The following is an 18376-nucleotide window of genomic DNA, read 5'->3' as shown; positions in this document are numbered from 1 at the left end:
AAAAGATACAAAGCATATTAATTTCTGGCTCTGTAATGGCATACCTCTACTGCAACAACAGATATATTATCTTCAGTGTCCAAACATAAGGGCCAATGAAGCTTACAAAATAATAAAGAAGGAATGTGGAATAAATAGGTAATATTAATGTGATTGTTTTTAAAAATACTTTATTGAAACAGAACATTTACATTTGTATACATTATGACCAGATTAAGAAGTAAGATGTTATAAAGAAAGGGAACAGATAATGTGAAATATAAACATTTACTCTGAATTCAGGCTTCTTGTCTATTAACTGCTAAAATAAATGTAGGTGGGTTGATGGTGCCCATTCCAGGAGTCAGGCCAGATAGAAACTTTAGTGTCTCACATCACCAAAAGGTTATGTACTTCCTGTATCCCAAGAATTTAGCCAACTAGACAATTGTTAGAAAAGGTTTCAGTGAGTGAATCTACATAACAATATAAAACTAGCACAGTGGAGTGCTACAGTCAAAGAATTCCTGGGCTCAACCTTAGCACAGTAACCTACCACACCCAGAATAGTGGGCAGCAGAAGATTCGCTAGTCTAAGTTGAGTCTGGGAATTTTTTTAACATGCTATGTAATTTAACTTCGGAGAATAATACCAACATTTCCTGGAAACAGGGTGGGAGAGTATGGACTGGATTCATCTGGCTGGCAGTTGGACATTGTGAACATGCCAATGAAACTTTTGGTCCCATTAAGGGCAGGTAAATTCTTGGCAGAGAGTACCGTCAGCTTCGTATAGAAAACTATGCTCTTTGGAGTCGGCTATGGACTGAGCACGATTGTATATATTTATTAATGAGCCAAACAGCAGGATTTATTTAAATTGAAGAATGGGTTTAATAAATACACAAAAACCTGTACCATTTGAACCATTCTTCCAAATTATACTCCAGATGACATACTGAAACTAATATTTCAGATTTAAAAAAAATTGGTGCTTGTGATTAAATTCCAAACTTCTTGTGATGTTTCAACAAAACACCATATTTATTAATAACATTTCCATATTCTCACATGTAGAAGTTGTGATGTCTCAGGAAATTGCACATGACTGAATATCAAAAATGAAATAATGAAGTACTCAAAATGAAATTATTTATGTGCAAGATAACATAATCTTGCCTTTAAGACCTTTCTAAGACTGAGATCCAATTAAAAATGGACACCATCTCCATAAAATATAACTTTCACTTAAAATAAGGTAGCCTGAACAAAACATGTAATACTGAAGATTTAGTATCTATGTCCACATTCCAGAAACAGAAAAGAAAAATTGACAATCATATAATCCCATTTACATGCAACTATCTTGTTGAAATAGCACATGATGTAAAAGATCAGTGATAATATATTGAAAGGTTTAAATATTTTAATTTGCGGACACTACTTGGAGAACAAATCTAAGGTAAAAATGCCTGGACAATATGGTGTCTATAACTAGCAATTTTATAACTTACCTATATAAACTTCACCCTTTCAATCACATTTACCTCCAGAACAGAGGTGTGCAAAAGATTCAAGCTAACAGCATGAAATGTTTACCTCTGACTGGTCAATTTTAGGTATGAGGAACCCACGTAATGGACAGATGGTGGAATCCTCCCACTCCCCATTGTTAAAGAAATTATGTTGATGAAAAAACATACCATCTAAGCCATACCAAAAACAGTTTAACAGTTAACAAGTTCCCATTTTTCTCCAAAAAGATGGACACATGAGTCATTAGCACATCAAATGCTTTTCTCTCTGCTGATCTGAAATGGTTAATTTTAGGCACACATAACATACAACCCACAAAAATTATATATACATACACATGCACGTGTGTGCGCACACACACACACATACACTAAAGTCAAATGTTGGCTCAGTTAGCTAATCAGACAAAATTTCTACTTTTCAGACATTTCCTCCACAAGTGTAACAACGCCTACCCATGCTAGTGTAAATGTTTCCAATCAGCCTAATTAATATCACATACACTACAAAACACTGTGAACAATTGTTATTAGCAAACAATTAAGTGTAACTGAGTTGCACAGGATAGAGATGAGTTACTCTTATCAGCATCTTTTAGCATCTCACATGTCAAAACAGCCTAAATGAGAAATGTAATGGATCATTAATATAGAGATAAATGTTAACCTGAAAACTGCACTTCGCTCTACTCTTTATCTATAGCCCACATGCCCATACCAGTTACAAATTTAATGTTCGGCACCTGTGGAGAAAAAAAAAGATTCTTTTAACTCACTGGCTTTGATTTTTAAATTTATCACTCATCACAAACAAGCAGACAGGTGAGTTTGTTAAACCCAGTAAAACAGTATGTGTGAGCACATGTACCTACATATAATTACATGGACAATTGCATGGATGTGTGAAAAGGTTTTACATACTCAAATGAATTAAAGGCTTTTTAGGTACATTGTTTTAGGTTCTCATGCTGCATTACAGTGGAAGATATTAAAATAAAATTATATATGAATCACTGTGGAAACCCAAAATCTTATAAAGAAAGATTTGTTAATTTGGTGAAATGAAACTAATTTTGCAAAAGGACTGTCATTGTTAAGTGCCCATTCAATACACAGAAAAAACACCTTCTGTTATAAGTTCAGTCGTTCTCTGCTATATACTTTTTCTTCAGCTACACAGTATAATGATCTAGTATAAACAATTTACTTATCTTTGTGTTTTCAACATTTTTATCATGCTAATAAATTATAAATTTAGCAATGAAAGTAATTCAATTACAATTACCTTAAAAACAAAAGCTTGACATTTAAAATTCCACAGCTGGATGGTGGACATAGATATGTACTCTTCCTCTCCCTTCTCAGTCCAGTTCGAAATATCCATCATTTGTAAGCTTCAAGAGTAGCAGTTAGATGTGTTACCTTTAACTGAATTCTGTCAACACAATAATTCCTGCATGGAATTCGAAGCTCAAAACAATCATAAAATTAATATCAACAAATTGTATTCTTATTCCACACTGGCCATAATGGAAAACATCAACTCAAATCTCAATTAGGTTTTTTATTGCAGATTCATTCTTCCTCTGACACTCAATATGTTCAAAGTACCTATTTCCTTCATGGAAGAAAGACACTTCACATACTGTTTTAAAAATTCAGTAGAGTTTGTGGATTGATTGTCCTGGTCCCGAGGCAGCTAAGCTTTAGTTAGGCCAAGTCACAACTTCCTGATGTGTATATATGGTCACTTGTATGTGTGTTGCAAAGACAGTGTTTAAAGGAACTTAAGTCTGGATAAGCCATTTTTAAGGGAAGGCAATCAGGCAATTATAAGACATCACTGCCCTATACAATTTAATACAAACTTTTAGTTTGTATTGTACAAATACTTATCTAATTATCCAAGCAATGGATGGATGAATTCCCATGACCATACTGTGAGAAAATGTCCAACATGATCTGAAAACATAACCAGAATAATACAAGCATTCCTTTGCACGCTGATTCACACACACATCCCACATCAAAACAAATTCAAATATCTATAGTCAACTGATTGAGCTGTGTGAAATTACAGCATTGCACAAAACAAACAATATGTATTATCTGACCTTCCTGTGACTATCCATCACTTTTGTTGTGTTTCAACAACAATTAAATAAAACTACAATTTAACTGATCATAAAAGTAACTAAAACCATTACAGCAATGCTTCCTACTGAAATCGTTCTCACAAGTTTTAATGCTATACCGTAGGTAGGGATGCATTTCTATTGTCAAGAAAAAAATTAGAACAACTAGCTTTAAAAATCATCTATGTTGTAGATAATTTATATAAAAAGAACAGATCAAAGGATCAGCTGATGTACTGTCAAACATTCCAAGTGACAAAAACATGTAAGTTACTGAATGATAAGAAAAATAATCATATATTCTATTTGTTCAACAAGGTAAATTCAAGGCAATGGCAACACTGTGCAAAACATGGCAGAAATTTTTAAACAATGTAAGAGGGAAACTAAGGTTGGAACCTATAAAATGTTGCCTTGTTGAACTGAGCTCCGCCCAGAATCTCCATCTGCTGCACTGTCTTCATAACACACACATTTGCTAGGATATGTACCTTTGCAAGCATGAGCTCTCTCTCGCTCTCTTTTTCTGGTCATCACAGATTATTGCATAATGTCTATCATAATAATACACTGTTCACTGATCAGTTTCTGAACACATCCTGTACAACCTGAGCATGGCGCATTTTGGGCTATATTATGTCTAATCTCATAATTACACAGACATCTTGCCTAATACAACAAATTCCAATGCTGGAATGTGTACAAACACTTCGATACAGCAATATGATAATTTTCTTGGTTAAATAATAAATATGGTACATTTTTAAGATGGCTGTCTTCTGAAATGTTGGGTTATATAGCTTGAGATATATTGACCAATGTTTCCGAAGAGTTTACTGCCTCCATTATCAGAGTGATGATGGAGGCAGTAAGATCCTCTGAAATGTCAGTTAATATCTACTAGACTACAAAACAACCCAGAACACAGCCATCTCCATACTCTTTACCATGAGAATCTGAAACTTCACATGGTACATTTTCATAATACCACAAGTTTTCTGAAAGTGATAAAAAATGCCAATATGCATCAATATTCTATTAGAATTATCAAAGATTCGCTACACAATACTGTAACACGTAGTGCATATATTACAATAATAAATGTGACTTAGGTCCTTAAAGTCAGTAGTTTGTACTTCTCTTAATAAGCTGAGCATACCAAAACCATTTGATACAAATAAGAATATTAGGTTTTGTTATAAATGTTAAACACTAAATAATATCAATCTTTATAATTCAATAAATTACCATATTGCTTGATTTGTCTATTTATCAATAATTTTATTGATGAGAAAACTGTATTAAAAGTTACTGAAACATTCTAAGGATTAATTAATAAACTAGAACCTCCTACATCATGGATGTCTTCTAAAATGACAACATATTAGATGTTCAGTAACAAGAGCCTAAGTCAAACATATCTCCATTAACTTAAGCCATTCTTTCCAAGCACAAAAGGTATGTGAATCCAGTTTTAAATTGTCATGGAAACAGAATAAAACTGGCACAGTTTCTTCCAGTTCACTTTTTAAATGAACCAAATTTCAAATGAAGTCTATGTCTGCCAAACAATCTGTTAATAAGATTTTCATATAGTAGTATAATTTCAAAACACAACATTCACATTTCAATACAACTCTACAGAATGAAATGCAATCTCTTCCAATAAATATGGATTTCAGGGTGGACTAACAACTTTGCAACATATGAGCTTATTTTAATGACAGCATAACAGTAGTTAAATTTGCACATATTACTATAATCTGGCTCTATTTGAGCACTCACCAATAAAGTTGGTGGCTTTAAATTTCTTTTGCAACATGCAGAAAAGGATTAAAAAGTGCATGGCATGGGCAAACATTAATGCAGGAATAGGTCTCATGTTTCAGAGTCCCTTGTTAGCGAACTCAATTTTGTTATCTTTACCCAGGGAATATTACAGTTTGGTATTCTATCCTGTCACTTACTTTATACCACACAATTTCAGTACTCATACAACTAAATTTATGATAACTGAATCTAAGTGTGTGTATATCTATATATACATATGAGACTAGACCAAAGCAGCCCAGTGTCACCATGACCAACCACCTGAATGCTTGGTGCCAACGAGCAGGACACACACAGTTGGAAGACAACATGCTCTAGAAGTTGCAGGCACTGTGCAGAGTGTAACAAGGAAGTACTTTATACTTGCACTTCTAACAAATTCAGCTGAATCATGTCTGCCATATTCACAAGTGGATGGAAAATAATGTTGTACTAATGCTTTAGATATCACATATGTAATTACCCTAGTATCTTACACCTGCTGCATCCTGCCTTCTCACACTCTGCATACATTTTTCAAATGTAACTTAGCAGGCTGATACTAGTGTTGTTTCACTGTAGATCCAGAACTTTATCCTTCAATTGTCTCCTTCATGTGAGTGAATATATGAATTCACTTAGGCATTCTCACATACAGTACATGAAGACTGATTTGACGCAACAAAGCCGGACTAAACGAAATGAAAATGTTGCTATTGAAATGCCATATCTTCCTTGAATAATAAACAATATATGGTAGAAGTGTTCACCAGATATTTCTTAAGCAGGAAATACCATGATTATCTACTCGAAAGATAGATTTGTGCCACCATAGTGAAGCAGATGGTGATAAAATTGTCTTGCAGCTTGTGCCTCAGGACAATACAAAAACCTGAAATATGCAGCAGCAATGACAGAAGGCTATATGTTTATCTTACTGTATTCAAGCTAAGCAGCATCAATGGGAATGTAAAGGATACATCTCCTCCTTGTAACAATCACCACCATCCAGCTGGGTTGGAGAAGCAGTTGCCAAGCATTTCACACAGCTGTGTAGCACTCAGGAGGAAATCAAGATTCATTTACACTTGTCTGTCATTTGAAAACTGGAACACATAAGCAATTGCAAGCATGTCAGCCTCTTGGTGGCTACCTTACAACCTTTGGTGCATTTTTGTGCTTCACCCACAGAAACCACTTTTAATTCACCACTACGAAAAAATATATATTTAGAAAAAAATACACTCAATACACAGTAGGGTACGTGTCCTCTGCACCAGTTGAGCTTAGTTTGCAAACATGTACAATTGTGAAACAATATCTTCACATAAAAAACCCTCCTTAAAATAAGAAGCCTCATTATAACTTTGCGCGAGGCAAACTGCAGAAGTCTTGGAAGACTCGGTACTTGCCCCACTTCCTCCCCAGATGAAAGACTCAATAGCATACCATCTGTAATATATTACAAATCAATAAGCTATGATCACATAAATACCACACTTCTCATCTGAAAAGTGATATTTGAAAATAAAAAAATAATAAAATAAAAATAAAGACAACAAATTTTGTTTCTTTGCTGGTGCTCTAACGAGAGATATCTTACTTGATACCTGGAGGAAGCACCCTGGAGGGCAGTTATATACATGTCTGAAGAAGCAGCAACGATGGCACCACTGACGCACTTACTTGCAGCCATTCAACAGAACCACTTACTGGTAATGATCCAGCATAAAAGGAAGAAAAATATCCAGTATATCATCATACACAATGTACAAGGGGGGAAATTTTGCCTAACATACACACATATACACAATAACACACATGCATAGTCTCCCATCATCCTTCTCTGCAATTTGTCAGTCCAGTCAGGGATGAGCTATGCCATTCTACAAAGGGAGCAACTATGATGCATGAAGGGCAGCGCTTCTACTACAGAAGAGGTGGTAGCTGACTGTCACTGACTACGCTATCTGATCTCGCTTTGTGGCTGCATTGAGGATCTCCTCAAATGACTGCTCCAAACAGTGCTTCAGTTCTGCGTAGCTCACCACAAGGATGCTCTGTTCATCTCGAGACATGAGGCATATCTGTAGGCAGTGCAAAGACCAGATACAACATTTTTATTATAAGAATCAAACAAACTTTGGTAAATGATTTGTATCAAATCATGTAAATACATACAATTATATCCTTTCCTCAGTAGATACCCTTCAGTTATTTGCAAGAAAATATAAGAAGAAAAATATAATGACAATACACTGTTCAGTATCCATTTTGAATTTTATTTCCCCTGAATAGCTTAAAAAACTGTAAAAGCAGTGGAAGGAATCTATTATTGCATTATATTATAAGTAGCTCAACAGAAACTGACTGAGGTAATTAATAAAGACTATCACTGTAATAAATTACACACAAAATCTTACCAAACATTCAAACTCCAGATGTAGACAAATCACACCCTAAAAGTAACATACAAAGTGATAATCATATACATAAAATTCTAATTATAGAACAACTAATCTTCCATGATCATGCATTAATAATTATTCTAATAATTCTGTACAATGTGAGATACTGGAAAGGGGGGAGAGAGAGAAAGAAAGAATCTCACTGGACTACTATTTTTCACTTGATTGATCTTCATCACATTACATGTTTCCTTTCAAACTGATTGCCACAATTAGGAAATGTGAGTACACTGCAGTTCTCTAAGCAGCTCAACATCACCTTCTCTGGAGCAGCTGTATCCAGTTTATTAAGGCATTGCACAACGTGTGACATGTCAAGCCATGGTCGCCCATCTTCTGAAACCTGATGAAACAGGTAATCACGGAAGAGCTTGAGCATGTAACGATCTCCAGTCTCCGCCCATGTTGGATCCAGATTCAACCTGTAAATAACAATGGCATTTGTGTGATATGACAAATCAAATCCTACTTGGTTTGTAAATGTAATTGGAAGTTTAAGATTCCAAAAATTATCATATACAGTAAAAGGTTGGCAAATGTGTAACCCTTTTCCTCCTCTTTTATAGAGTGAATTTATTATGTTGTATTAGTTCATTCATGCAGTTCATATTATCAGCATACTTACTCTGGACGTTCATTAACAGTTCCAAGTTTAACCAGGAGCCTACATAAGCGACCATTCTCCATCTCCTTGGATATTTCATTCTCTAGCACATCTGATCGGATCTGAATAGCATCCAACTGAGTGTAAAATCGCGCACCAATCATAGGCATGAGGTCTGTCACACTCTTGTGCTGCTGTTGCTGCTGGTTGGTCAACAAATACCTACAAACAAGAAGGAAAACACATAATAATATCTTAATGCAACACACCATCATAGTGAATACTGCAATCGAGTGGCTAGTATTCCTGCTTCAGGTTTGTGAGATTCTGAGTTTAAAATTTTACCTGAAGGCCAGCTATTCTAACCTAGGTTTCCATGGTTATCCAGAGTCCATCTAGGCAAATGTTGAGAAAGAACTGTAAGATAGACCATGACTGCTTCCTTCCACATCAGTTCCAAATTTATCATTCACTAACCATCACATTACACAATCTAAGCTAATGAGAACATAAAATTGACCAAGTAATATTGGAAAATAAAATAAGACATACCACCATCACAAGCCAATTTTTTTCATCATCACCAAATGACATTTCCACCTTGATGGGTCATCCTATAACAAAGCTTTCATCATCTGCCATAAATCTACACATCATATTCCCTTCTTTCCTAAGTTAGTTCCCTTCCTACACTTTGAAGAAACTCATTTCTGCCATTCCATCTTTTGGTCCATGTCTAAGCTTCTGCCCAACATACGGAAGAAGGCAAGTAATATGCTTTATATAACATTAAATTTAATTTATCCTAAAACCTCCCCAGTTCCAAACAACATAGTTTACAGTATAGTAACATTCCCTAACTCTACTGATTCACCGTTATTTCTTCTTAAATTTTTACATGTAATTAAATGTTAGTACTCAAACACAAAGCACTTATGTACATAAAAGTACAAGCTCTTAAATAAGTTCCTCATTCTTCCTTTGAGTAAATTTCTGATTAATTAACCAACATATGCAGTCTGTACGTAACATGTTGCTACATACATGATGACGTTTCGCAAGTCATTTGAGTATGTGCGGGCCACCAGGTCCAATGATGTCTGCATGTTTTCACGCTGCACTGCCATGAGTGATCGGCAAGCAAGTGCCAGGATCACCTTCCCAAGAGCTGTCAGATCTTCTTGCTGCACAGAACAATGAAAATCGTTTCAATAAATTTTTAGTATACTCAAGAGGTACCAGGGATGGTCTAACTACAGTACGCAAAGTATATGTTCCATATGTCATTTACCAGTGTTTTATTATTTAAGAGGTTCCAAAGTAGCAAACAGATATAGCAAAGATTATGCACTCTGATTGTGGTCAAGAGTTATGATGCCTTGTAGTCTTCCAGGCAGTAACCCAGGACCACGATCTAATTTTTACCGCCACGAAAACGCCAAACCTTATACTATGAGTTGTCTTTTACCTCTCACAAGTTACAGTACTTTATATGAAATATTATTGACTTTGAATATCCCATCCCTATTACACAAAGACAATAACTGAGAATATACATTTATATAAGATTGTGTAAGTACCTGAAAATGTGGTATGAGCTGCAAGGGGTTTGGAGAGGTGGTGTCAAAGGTGAGAACGTCAGAGATGGCAAGACTACTGAGACGGAGGCGAGAGCGTCCTGTTAACAGTATTTTGGTGGGATCAAGAGTTCGACATGCAAGACCAGCTGCATGAATCACTCGGAGGGCAGATGTTAGCTGGATGATGTAATTCCAGATGACACCTTCAGGGAGCATCCCACTGCCACCTCCATGCTGTTGCCTTAAAAGGGCATTCTTTTGGTGACTGTATGGACGTGGTGCAGTTGGATCAGCAGAGAAAGGATCTGCATATCCATTCAGTGGCTCCGAAGGTGTGAAGTGCTTCATCAGCAACGTCTCTGAACCCGGATGATAGTCATACACAAATATCATTGCTGCAATAAACAAATAAATAAATGCCTAAAAAGATGGCATTATTTTAAAATTATGGTTACCACAAATGAAGGAAAGTTAAAAAACTAGTTCCAACCATAGGTTAGGATGGCGGGAGGCCCTTATAGCATCATACGGAGTTACTGTAGTGGTTGGTTGGTATATTCTAATTCCCACAGGGTTTGGTATGAAGACCTATCCTGGCCTCTGCCAACCTTAAGAAGGATTATAATCCATTTATGTGGTGAAGGTACCCATAAGGTAGATTGTATTACCCGTGACAGGGTCATTATGAAGAAGATAGCTGACAAGAGAGACCTATAATTTATTGTGAGCTTCAAACCATGGTGAAGGTCTGGTATACTTCACTTTCTCAAAAAGTCTTACCTTATGCAGAGGTTGAAACTTCTGTCTGAGCAGAAAAGTCTGCACACAGATCTGACTGGGTATCATACCAAGAACACCAATGTTTACAAGATAATGCTAACCTAGTCTCTCTGTAGTTTCAAATATGGTATTAAAAACGTTATTGTCCTTGTTTGCTTTCTTCTACCACTTCAGAAAACGTACTTCACAAGCTACTGTAAATAATGGTGGCCTATGTTCATCATTCCCTACAAGTATTGCAGTCTGTTTATTTAAACCAGAAAACATACTTACAGTAATCTCCAAAAGCCTTAGTTGTAAAAACTTCCCGTAACTGAACAATGTTGGAATGTTGCAGATGCTTCCACATATCAACCAGAAACATGCACTTCGTATTGGGCAGACGAAATCCTGAAATAAAAATGAATGTCTGCCTCATAAACTGATAAACTGGCTGACTACCATATAAGAGAGTGGGAATTTAGACGTGATAATACTGACAATATAGGTAAACTGTACTCATTTTATAATTACTCCTCTAACATTAAATGCCAATATAAACAAAGCTCAACAAATCTCAGGTACCAAGTCTTTAGAGCACCTAAAATTTTCACTGTCATGCTTAGTTTTTTCATAAGCATTGACCTAAAAGTTTTCTATATTCATGAATAAATCATTTTAAAATTTGCAGCTTAACTTCTGATTTCATCATGCAGACCATAGCTTCAGCTCATGATAAAACGAGAAGCCTTTCTGTTCAAACTTCATCATCAGTGAACAAAATGTAATTGGAATAATTCACAATTTGAAAGTAAAATATATCAGTCAGCAGAAAAATTTGAAATGTTACAAACAGTACAGTTCATGGTCTGAAATAAATCATGGTAAATCCATATATGCATTATTGAAGTTCCTTTCATGCTGGGTTCTTGTAAATATCTTGAAACAAATGTGATAATAGGAACAGCAAATCTTGAATTGCTACACAATACAAACAGTAAGACTGTTTTAGTAAGAGAAAAGAATCATATATCACAAACACAAGAAATGAGAAAAGATAGGTTATGTTTGGTAATAGTGACCACACACTTATGATATAAGTGAAGGGAATAGTAATAAATGTTGAACATTCCCGTATAACAGTTTTTAATTCATTCACGTACTCACGTAGATGAAGAGTTATTCTTTCAGGAAGAAGATGTTTTTCTTAAAAACTGACAGTGAGAAACATGTAGGTTCTCGACATGTTAGAGACTACACAAAAATAAAAAAACTTCGTACTGTAAGAACTTTCTACCACCTTCCTATTCGTGGAATTCTTCTCCTCAAGACAAACAGTGTTCCTCACCATGCACTCTGCGCAGGCAATACCGAGCTCCAGTCTTAGTGTTGGTAGCCTTGTATGTGGACATGGGATAACCCAGCAGCTGGCTTTTGTGCATGGAATTTGATGGAACTGGTTTCAGTGGGCACAACTCATGATAGTTGTCAATCTCACTCGGTAATTCTGTAAGCATAATTTCTAAGTCTGTGAGAACATACACAAAGAATATATGGGAAGGAATCCTGATACCAACATCTCTTAAAAGGCTTTAATCCATAACACAATTCAAAAACCAAATATAAATAACATTATAAAATATGCTGATCTACTTTTATGCTCAATTTCTACTACCACAGTTCCAAATTACATTACATTTTCCAGAATATTTCACCATGTGTGTTATTAATTGTTAACACATCTAAACATATTTAAAAAAATTGCAATATTTATAACATGTCTCCACACAAAGTTTCATATGCTTAACTCTAATGGTTCAATGTTATAAAAAATACTATATATAAAATAAATTAACAATTACCACGTTTCACAGTCCACAAGAATAATATAAAAACCTTAAAAAAAGTTGCAAATGTTAAAAGATCCAGTGTCAAAATAATGAAACAACAAGCAGATTAGGCAGAGAAAAATGGAGAGAAGCAAATAAAGATGATAAAAATTATAACACTGAACTGCATAATGGTATCGTCTCACTTGGCTGATAATGAAACCTGTTACATGTGAGAAGGATGAAGGTTACTAAAACAAGCCAAACTGACCTGGGAATTGTTCTGGGTCTGGCTGGGCAAGAACAAGAGCATTCCTGTGCAATGTTTCCATACGTATTTCATTTGCCACATAAAATGCAGCTGCAGGTGTAGTAGATTTCCCTTTAATTGAGGCCAGGTGTGTAGGAGTGCCAGGATAAACGTGAAAGCTGGGCAATACTACCGAGGGAACCACCGAGCTGCCTGAGCTCATACCACTGCTATTTAGGCCTGCTGCCTCTCCTCCACCTGCAGCTCCAGCTACTGCCACAGTTGTTGGATAGAAGTATGTCGTGCCGCCAACATTCTCCTGTGTATCCAAACATTAAGCATTATTGCATACAAAGCTGAGAAGTTCAGTACCAGCCATTCATTACATTTTTAAATTCACAACTAGAATCATCTTACCCTACATGACGTTTATTTATGGGGTAATTTTAACGACAAAGTCTAGAGAAGGAACCCTCATACGGAAGATGAGTTGGAGGAAAATATACAATGAGAAATTTTGGACATTCCTCAGAAAGAACTTCTCTGAGTGAACTGAAAAGTGTTTAAATGGTATAATGAGTGTGTGCTTGTACAGAAACAGCATTTTCTGTAGTGATATTTGAACGGTATTGGGAAAATCTTGTACCACATGGACATACAGTTCCTGCTGGGAAACAGGAAGAGACAGTTCCATTTAACTTTGAAAGTGGATGCACTGCATTATGTTACTTTGAAGACAAATTTTCTTCCTAAATTTCATTGCATTATTCAAATATTCATCCCAAATGCTGTGATCAGACTTGGATAAGATAAAAATAAGGCTTTATAAAAATGGTGTGCAATGGAAAACATCGCTGTTTATACTATGCACAAAAAGTAATCTCTGAAAATATAAATATGTACTACAAAAAGTAAAATGGTAACAAAACTTTCTTTTTCATTTATACTTCATGTTATACCCACCACATTTCTCATACTACCACCAAGTCTCCGTAATATTCTAATGCCTACAAGATTACACAGAAAATCTTGTGACATGCAGCAATAACAGAGAATGATTCCTGTCGAAACCCAGTGCACAAAAAGTTCTCCCATTCACTGTATTCATATGCTCACTTTATAATTAATATTCAACCATTAAACCTTTCAGACTCTGACGATTAACTCCTTTACTGCCACCATCTTTGATACATACAAACAGAATGTCTAATATATGTGTAGATTTATATATGTTATAAATTTCACAATAAAAATGAGGATGCATGAAATATGATGATGTTTGCTTTTTAATTTACTTTTTCAAATTTTGTCTGATGGAATTATGGTACAGGTATGATATGAATAATGGCAAAGAATACATAATTACAAAATCAATGATAAAAATGTGATCATCTCACAACATTTATACCGAAATATCTGTACCTGGTAAGTTGACACAGGGGTTATGGGTGTTTTGTCAAGTGTAGGAGTAGGTGAACAGTTGCTGAGTGGAGGTGAAGGCTGGGGTGTCAATCGTGGAGATGCAGATAGAGGACTCTCTAGACTGCTACGCCTGCTACCAAATGTTGCCTGGGGGCCCCCTGAACTTGACAAGCCAGTGAATGAGTTGAGGAAATCAGGGGAACCATTTCCTGCTACTGTGTTACCAGCTGTTCCTCCACCTCCTGCTGCTGGCACAAACTCAGGTGCCTGTGGAGTCACCTGTAAAATGCACATACAGAAATCCTTAAATGGCAAACTTTATCAAAGTTACAGAACAATAGGGTTTGTCAGTTTTTAAAAACCGGTTTTTTGGATAAATTTGTAAAATTTGAAAACCAGTTTTTAAAATTTAAAAAAACCGGTTTTAGATACTAGAATTAATATGTAAAAATTAATTAATTAATTAATTAAAAACGTTAACATTTTGACTTGAAATCAACTCGGGCACAAGCATATTGTAGTAAAACTAATCTTCATGAGTCAGGCTGAAATTAGTTCCAAATTATTAAATGCTTTAGATGTACGAATTCAAGAAAGAAGACAAGTTGGATTGGTAACCCTTTTGATATATTTGCTAAATCCACAAAACATTTCAACAAAGAAATCTGGTGTATTTCCACTAGCTTCGAAACTCGATATTATTAAATTATCTGGAAAAATATTGTCTGGAATATATCCAAATTCTTGTATGGAAATAGATTCTGATGATGAATATATCGGAGATGGAGAAACTATTAATCAGGGCAATGCTCTAAAAGAAGCCATGGAAAAATCAATTCATAGGTTTCTTGAGAAACCTAAAGAAATTATATCAAATCCGAAGACACTGAAGGCCAATTTTTCAGTATTTGAGGCAACCAATAAAAGAACAGAGAATGTAGATTTATTATTTGATGCCCTGAAAACGATAAAACCAAGCTCAGTAGCCAGTGAGAGGGTATTTTCTATTTCAGGCAATTTTGTATCTAGAATAAGAACAAGATTAAGTAATCGTTCAGTGGACATTTTATGTTTTTTGAAATCATATTTCCTGAAGAAAAATTCTAAATGAAATAAAAATTTATAATTTATATTTTGTACGGATTTTAGTTATTTTATTTGGTTTTGCATGGAGTATATTTTATTTTGTTATATTTTTGTAGTTCCATAAATATTAAATAAACTAAAAATTTTAAAATAAGTATAAATTCTTTTACTGTTTTAATTATATTTTGTTTTTTTGTAAAAATTCGAAAACCTGTTTTTTGGAAATACTGGAATTCGAAAACCAGTTTTTTCAAAAGTCAGTTTTTTGTATAAACCCTACAGAACAACAATTAGTGTAATTAAACAGCACTGGCCCATTCCAAAACATGTCACATATGCTATGCTACAAAAAAGAATGTTGCAATAAAAAATTAGTCTTCAAGATATAAGTTATTACATACTTTTAAACACTAATAAATTTCTAATTATAAATATTCAAATATTTCTGATAATTGTAACCAATGGATTCAGAAAATAGAGAATTATTCTTTGTTTTCATTTTCCTAATTAATTTAATTTGCTCAATTTTACATTAAACTTAAGTGAACAATTTAGAAATATCAAATAAATGCATCTTAATGCATAAGCACATCTATATGAAGTGACATTCCTCTCAGTACATATCCCTGTTATGTAAGCATGTGTGTGCTTTTTAGTGTAGTATTTATGGCATCCTATTGTAAATTAAGGTTATATAAGTTCTTTAACAAATAATAATGCAACTTTATATACAGTTCTTCTATACATAAGAATTGTTGTATATAACTATCCCTTGGAAAACAGACTTTATTGGGAAACAACACTTGCTCAGCGAGTCAATAAATTTTATAGAGCCCTAAAATTCATTAATGTCTATAAAATAACCTGTCACCATTCTCTATCCTGAGGCAAATAAATACAGCCTACTACCTTCCACGGTTTCTTTGAGACTGGTTATAATATTGCCCTGCCATCTATGCCAATACCTTCCAAGTGTCTCTTCCCATCAGGTTTTCAGACCAAAACTTTGTATACATTTCTCATCTCGCCATGTGTGCTATATGTCCTGTCCATCTCATCCTCCCTTGATTTGATCATCCTCATTACTAATTGGTGAAGAGTGCAAATTTACTTTGTAGTGGAAAACATTACGTAAACTCTGTTCCTTTAAATATACAGCAATAAGACACTCCAGCTAAATTATATAGTGTAAAAACAAATAATGGAAGAAGCTGAATAAGTGCTCGTTCCATTACTTGGGGCAGCACGGTTTGAAAATCATAAACATATTTTGAGTAATACAAGCAGCATACCTTCTTCAGTGACACCACAGCGTCTAGACTCAGACCAGCCAAGTTCTTGGCGAGGGACTGATTGACAGTACTCGTTGGCGTGCTGGTATTCTGCCGGTTCTGTTGAAAACCAAGGGAACAAGCACACAACATTTACCCTCATACAAGTTTTCTTTACCCTTATAACCCAAGCTTTACATTCCCATTTACAAAGAGCATCACAACACATTAGTCACTGTAACTTGCTCAGCCCAACTCCCTCTTCTATACGCGATCATCCCTCCTGCAGGACTTGCATACCAGTCAGCCAACTTTGTACAGTGATGTGGCGATAACTAACATCATAGATTCTCACTCAATAAAATGCTGCCCTCCACATGTACATAATATTAAAATAACAGTCAATGTAACTATGGTAACATAAAATCATATAATCTACAATGTTGATAAAATGTCAAGAGAAATTAATAAACATGTGAATGTGCAATCCTGTAACATGTCAATACAGAGACAGTTTAGAATAGCTTTCCACCTATTTCCTAGATCAGTATGTTAAACTCTGCATACGCTCAATGCTATATAATCTGAGCTAATAACAGTATTGTCCAATAACGCAAAACAAATAAAGATTTATGTATCCACAAAGTATAGTTACTAAAACTTGGAAGCAAATTATTGAGTTGGATATACAGTGATCATTATTTTAACAAATGTGTATTACATTACTTCACTTTTACCGTTTGTTACCGAGATGGAAAACGAAGGAGCATAAAGCAGGAAGAAGAGACTGCATGCCTCTGCCACACAAAATTTTTTGACAGTCAATTATTGTCCACATCACTGTCCAGATCCACAAGATACAAGTATACAACTAGGACAGCATAACAACATAATTTTGAACACTCTCATTAGTTCTATGTCACCCTCATGCCAAGCATTAATTCTGTATGAAGAACATATATTGGCTACAGGCACTATGAAGAAATTTATTAAAATATAGATATAAGCATAAATAATTTACCATGTATGTTGCTAGTTTTGACTCTTGTGGCACACCATTTGCTTGAGAGTATGATAAAAATATAGGGTCCATTCTGTCTTCACAACCAGTATCTGAAAACAAAACAACTTTTATAATAGAAGGAACTAACACAATATAAAAACATTCTCGTGAAACCAAATTACCAATTCACATTCTTGGGTTGAGCTGCCATTCTACTATATCAGTGGCTGCACTCCTAATAACATCTGTTAGGGGGAAAACTCAATGGCAAGATTTTATGTTGAACAGCTTGAAAGCAACATGAGACCATTAATGGTTACTAATAGGAGATTAATGCTTAGCGTAATATGGAAAATATAGTTATTTAAGAATGAATCAAATACATATGCAAAATCTTTTGCTGTTTATCTTCTGAAGAATACTGTATAATAGTAATTTATGTATTCTAATAAAAATCAAATGACTTACTACCAGCAGTACCATAACATAACAGAAATCAAAATAAAGTGCTTGCTGCAGAATAGAATAGAACAGTACAGAATATATTAACCATACATCATACAACACTATTCACGATTGACTGCCTACACTGAAACATACGGATTTGTTTAAACTAATTTACCCTATAATTAGTATAAACGTATTA

At 34.8% G+C, this 18376-nt stretch overlaps 1 protein-coding gene across 2 annotated transcripts in view; it reads right to left on the bottom strand.

Moving 5' to 3' along the window:
- Nucleotides 1-153: 153 nt before the first annotated feature.
- PAN3 (Poly(A) specific ribonuclease subunit PAN3) overlaps nt 154-18376 on the bottom strand; it is a 55741-nt gene continuing 37518 nt past the window's right edge. For both annotated transcript variants that reach the window (XM_087346712.1, XM_022059104.2), the window contains exons 2-12: nt 17749-17840; nt 16749-16847; nt 14371-14649; nt 12970-13267; nt 12218-12376; nt 11164-11280; nt 10111-10505; nt 9575-9714; nt 8552-8752; nt 8186-8348; nt 154-7545 (exon numbers count right to left, since the gene is read on the bottom strand). In XM_087346712.1, coding sequence (XP_087202838.1) covers nt 7420-7545; nt 8186-8348; nt 8552-8752; nt 9575-9714; nt 10111-10505; nt 11164-11280; nt 12218-12376; nt 12970-13267; nt 14371-14649; nt 16749-16847; nt 17749-17820 — 2049 coding nt within the window. In that variant the 5' untranslated portion in view covers nt 17821-17840 and the 3' untranslated portion in view covers nt 154-7419. The remainder of the gene's footprint in view (nt 7546-8185; nt 8349-8551; nt 8753-9574; nt 9715-10110; nt 10506-11163; nt 11281-12217; nt 12377-12969; nt 13268-14370; nt 14650-16748; nt 16848-17748; nt 17841-18376) is intronic.

This window comes from Zootermopsis nevadensis, unplaced genomic scaffold (assembly GCF_977971745.1).
Source record: "Zootermopsis nevadensis isolate Lab colony 2312 unplaced genomic scaffold, Znev_1.0 Znev_ptg000010l, whole genome shotgun sequence".
Taxonomy (NCBI): Eukaryota; Metazoa; Arthropoda; class Insecta; order Blattodea; family Termopsidae; genus Zootermopsis; species Zootermopsis nevadensis.
The sequence above is the reverse complement of the archived record's forward strand: the minus strand, read 5'-3'. Positions and strand labels throughout refer to the sequence as shown.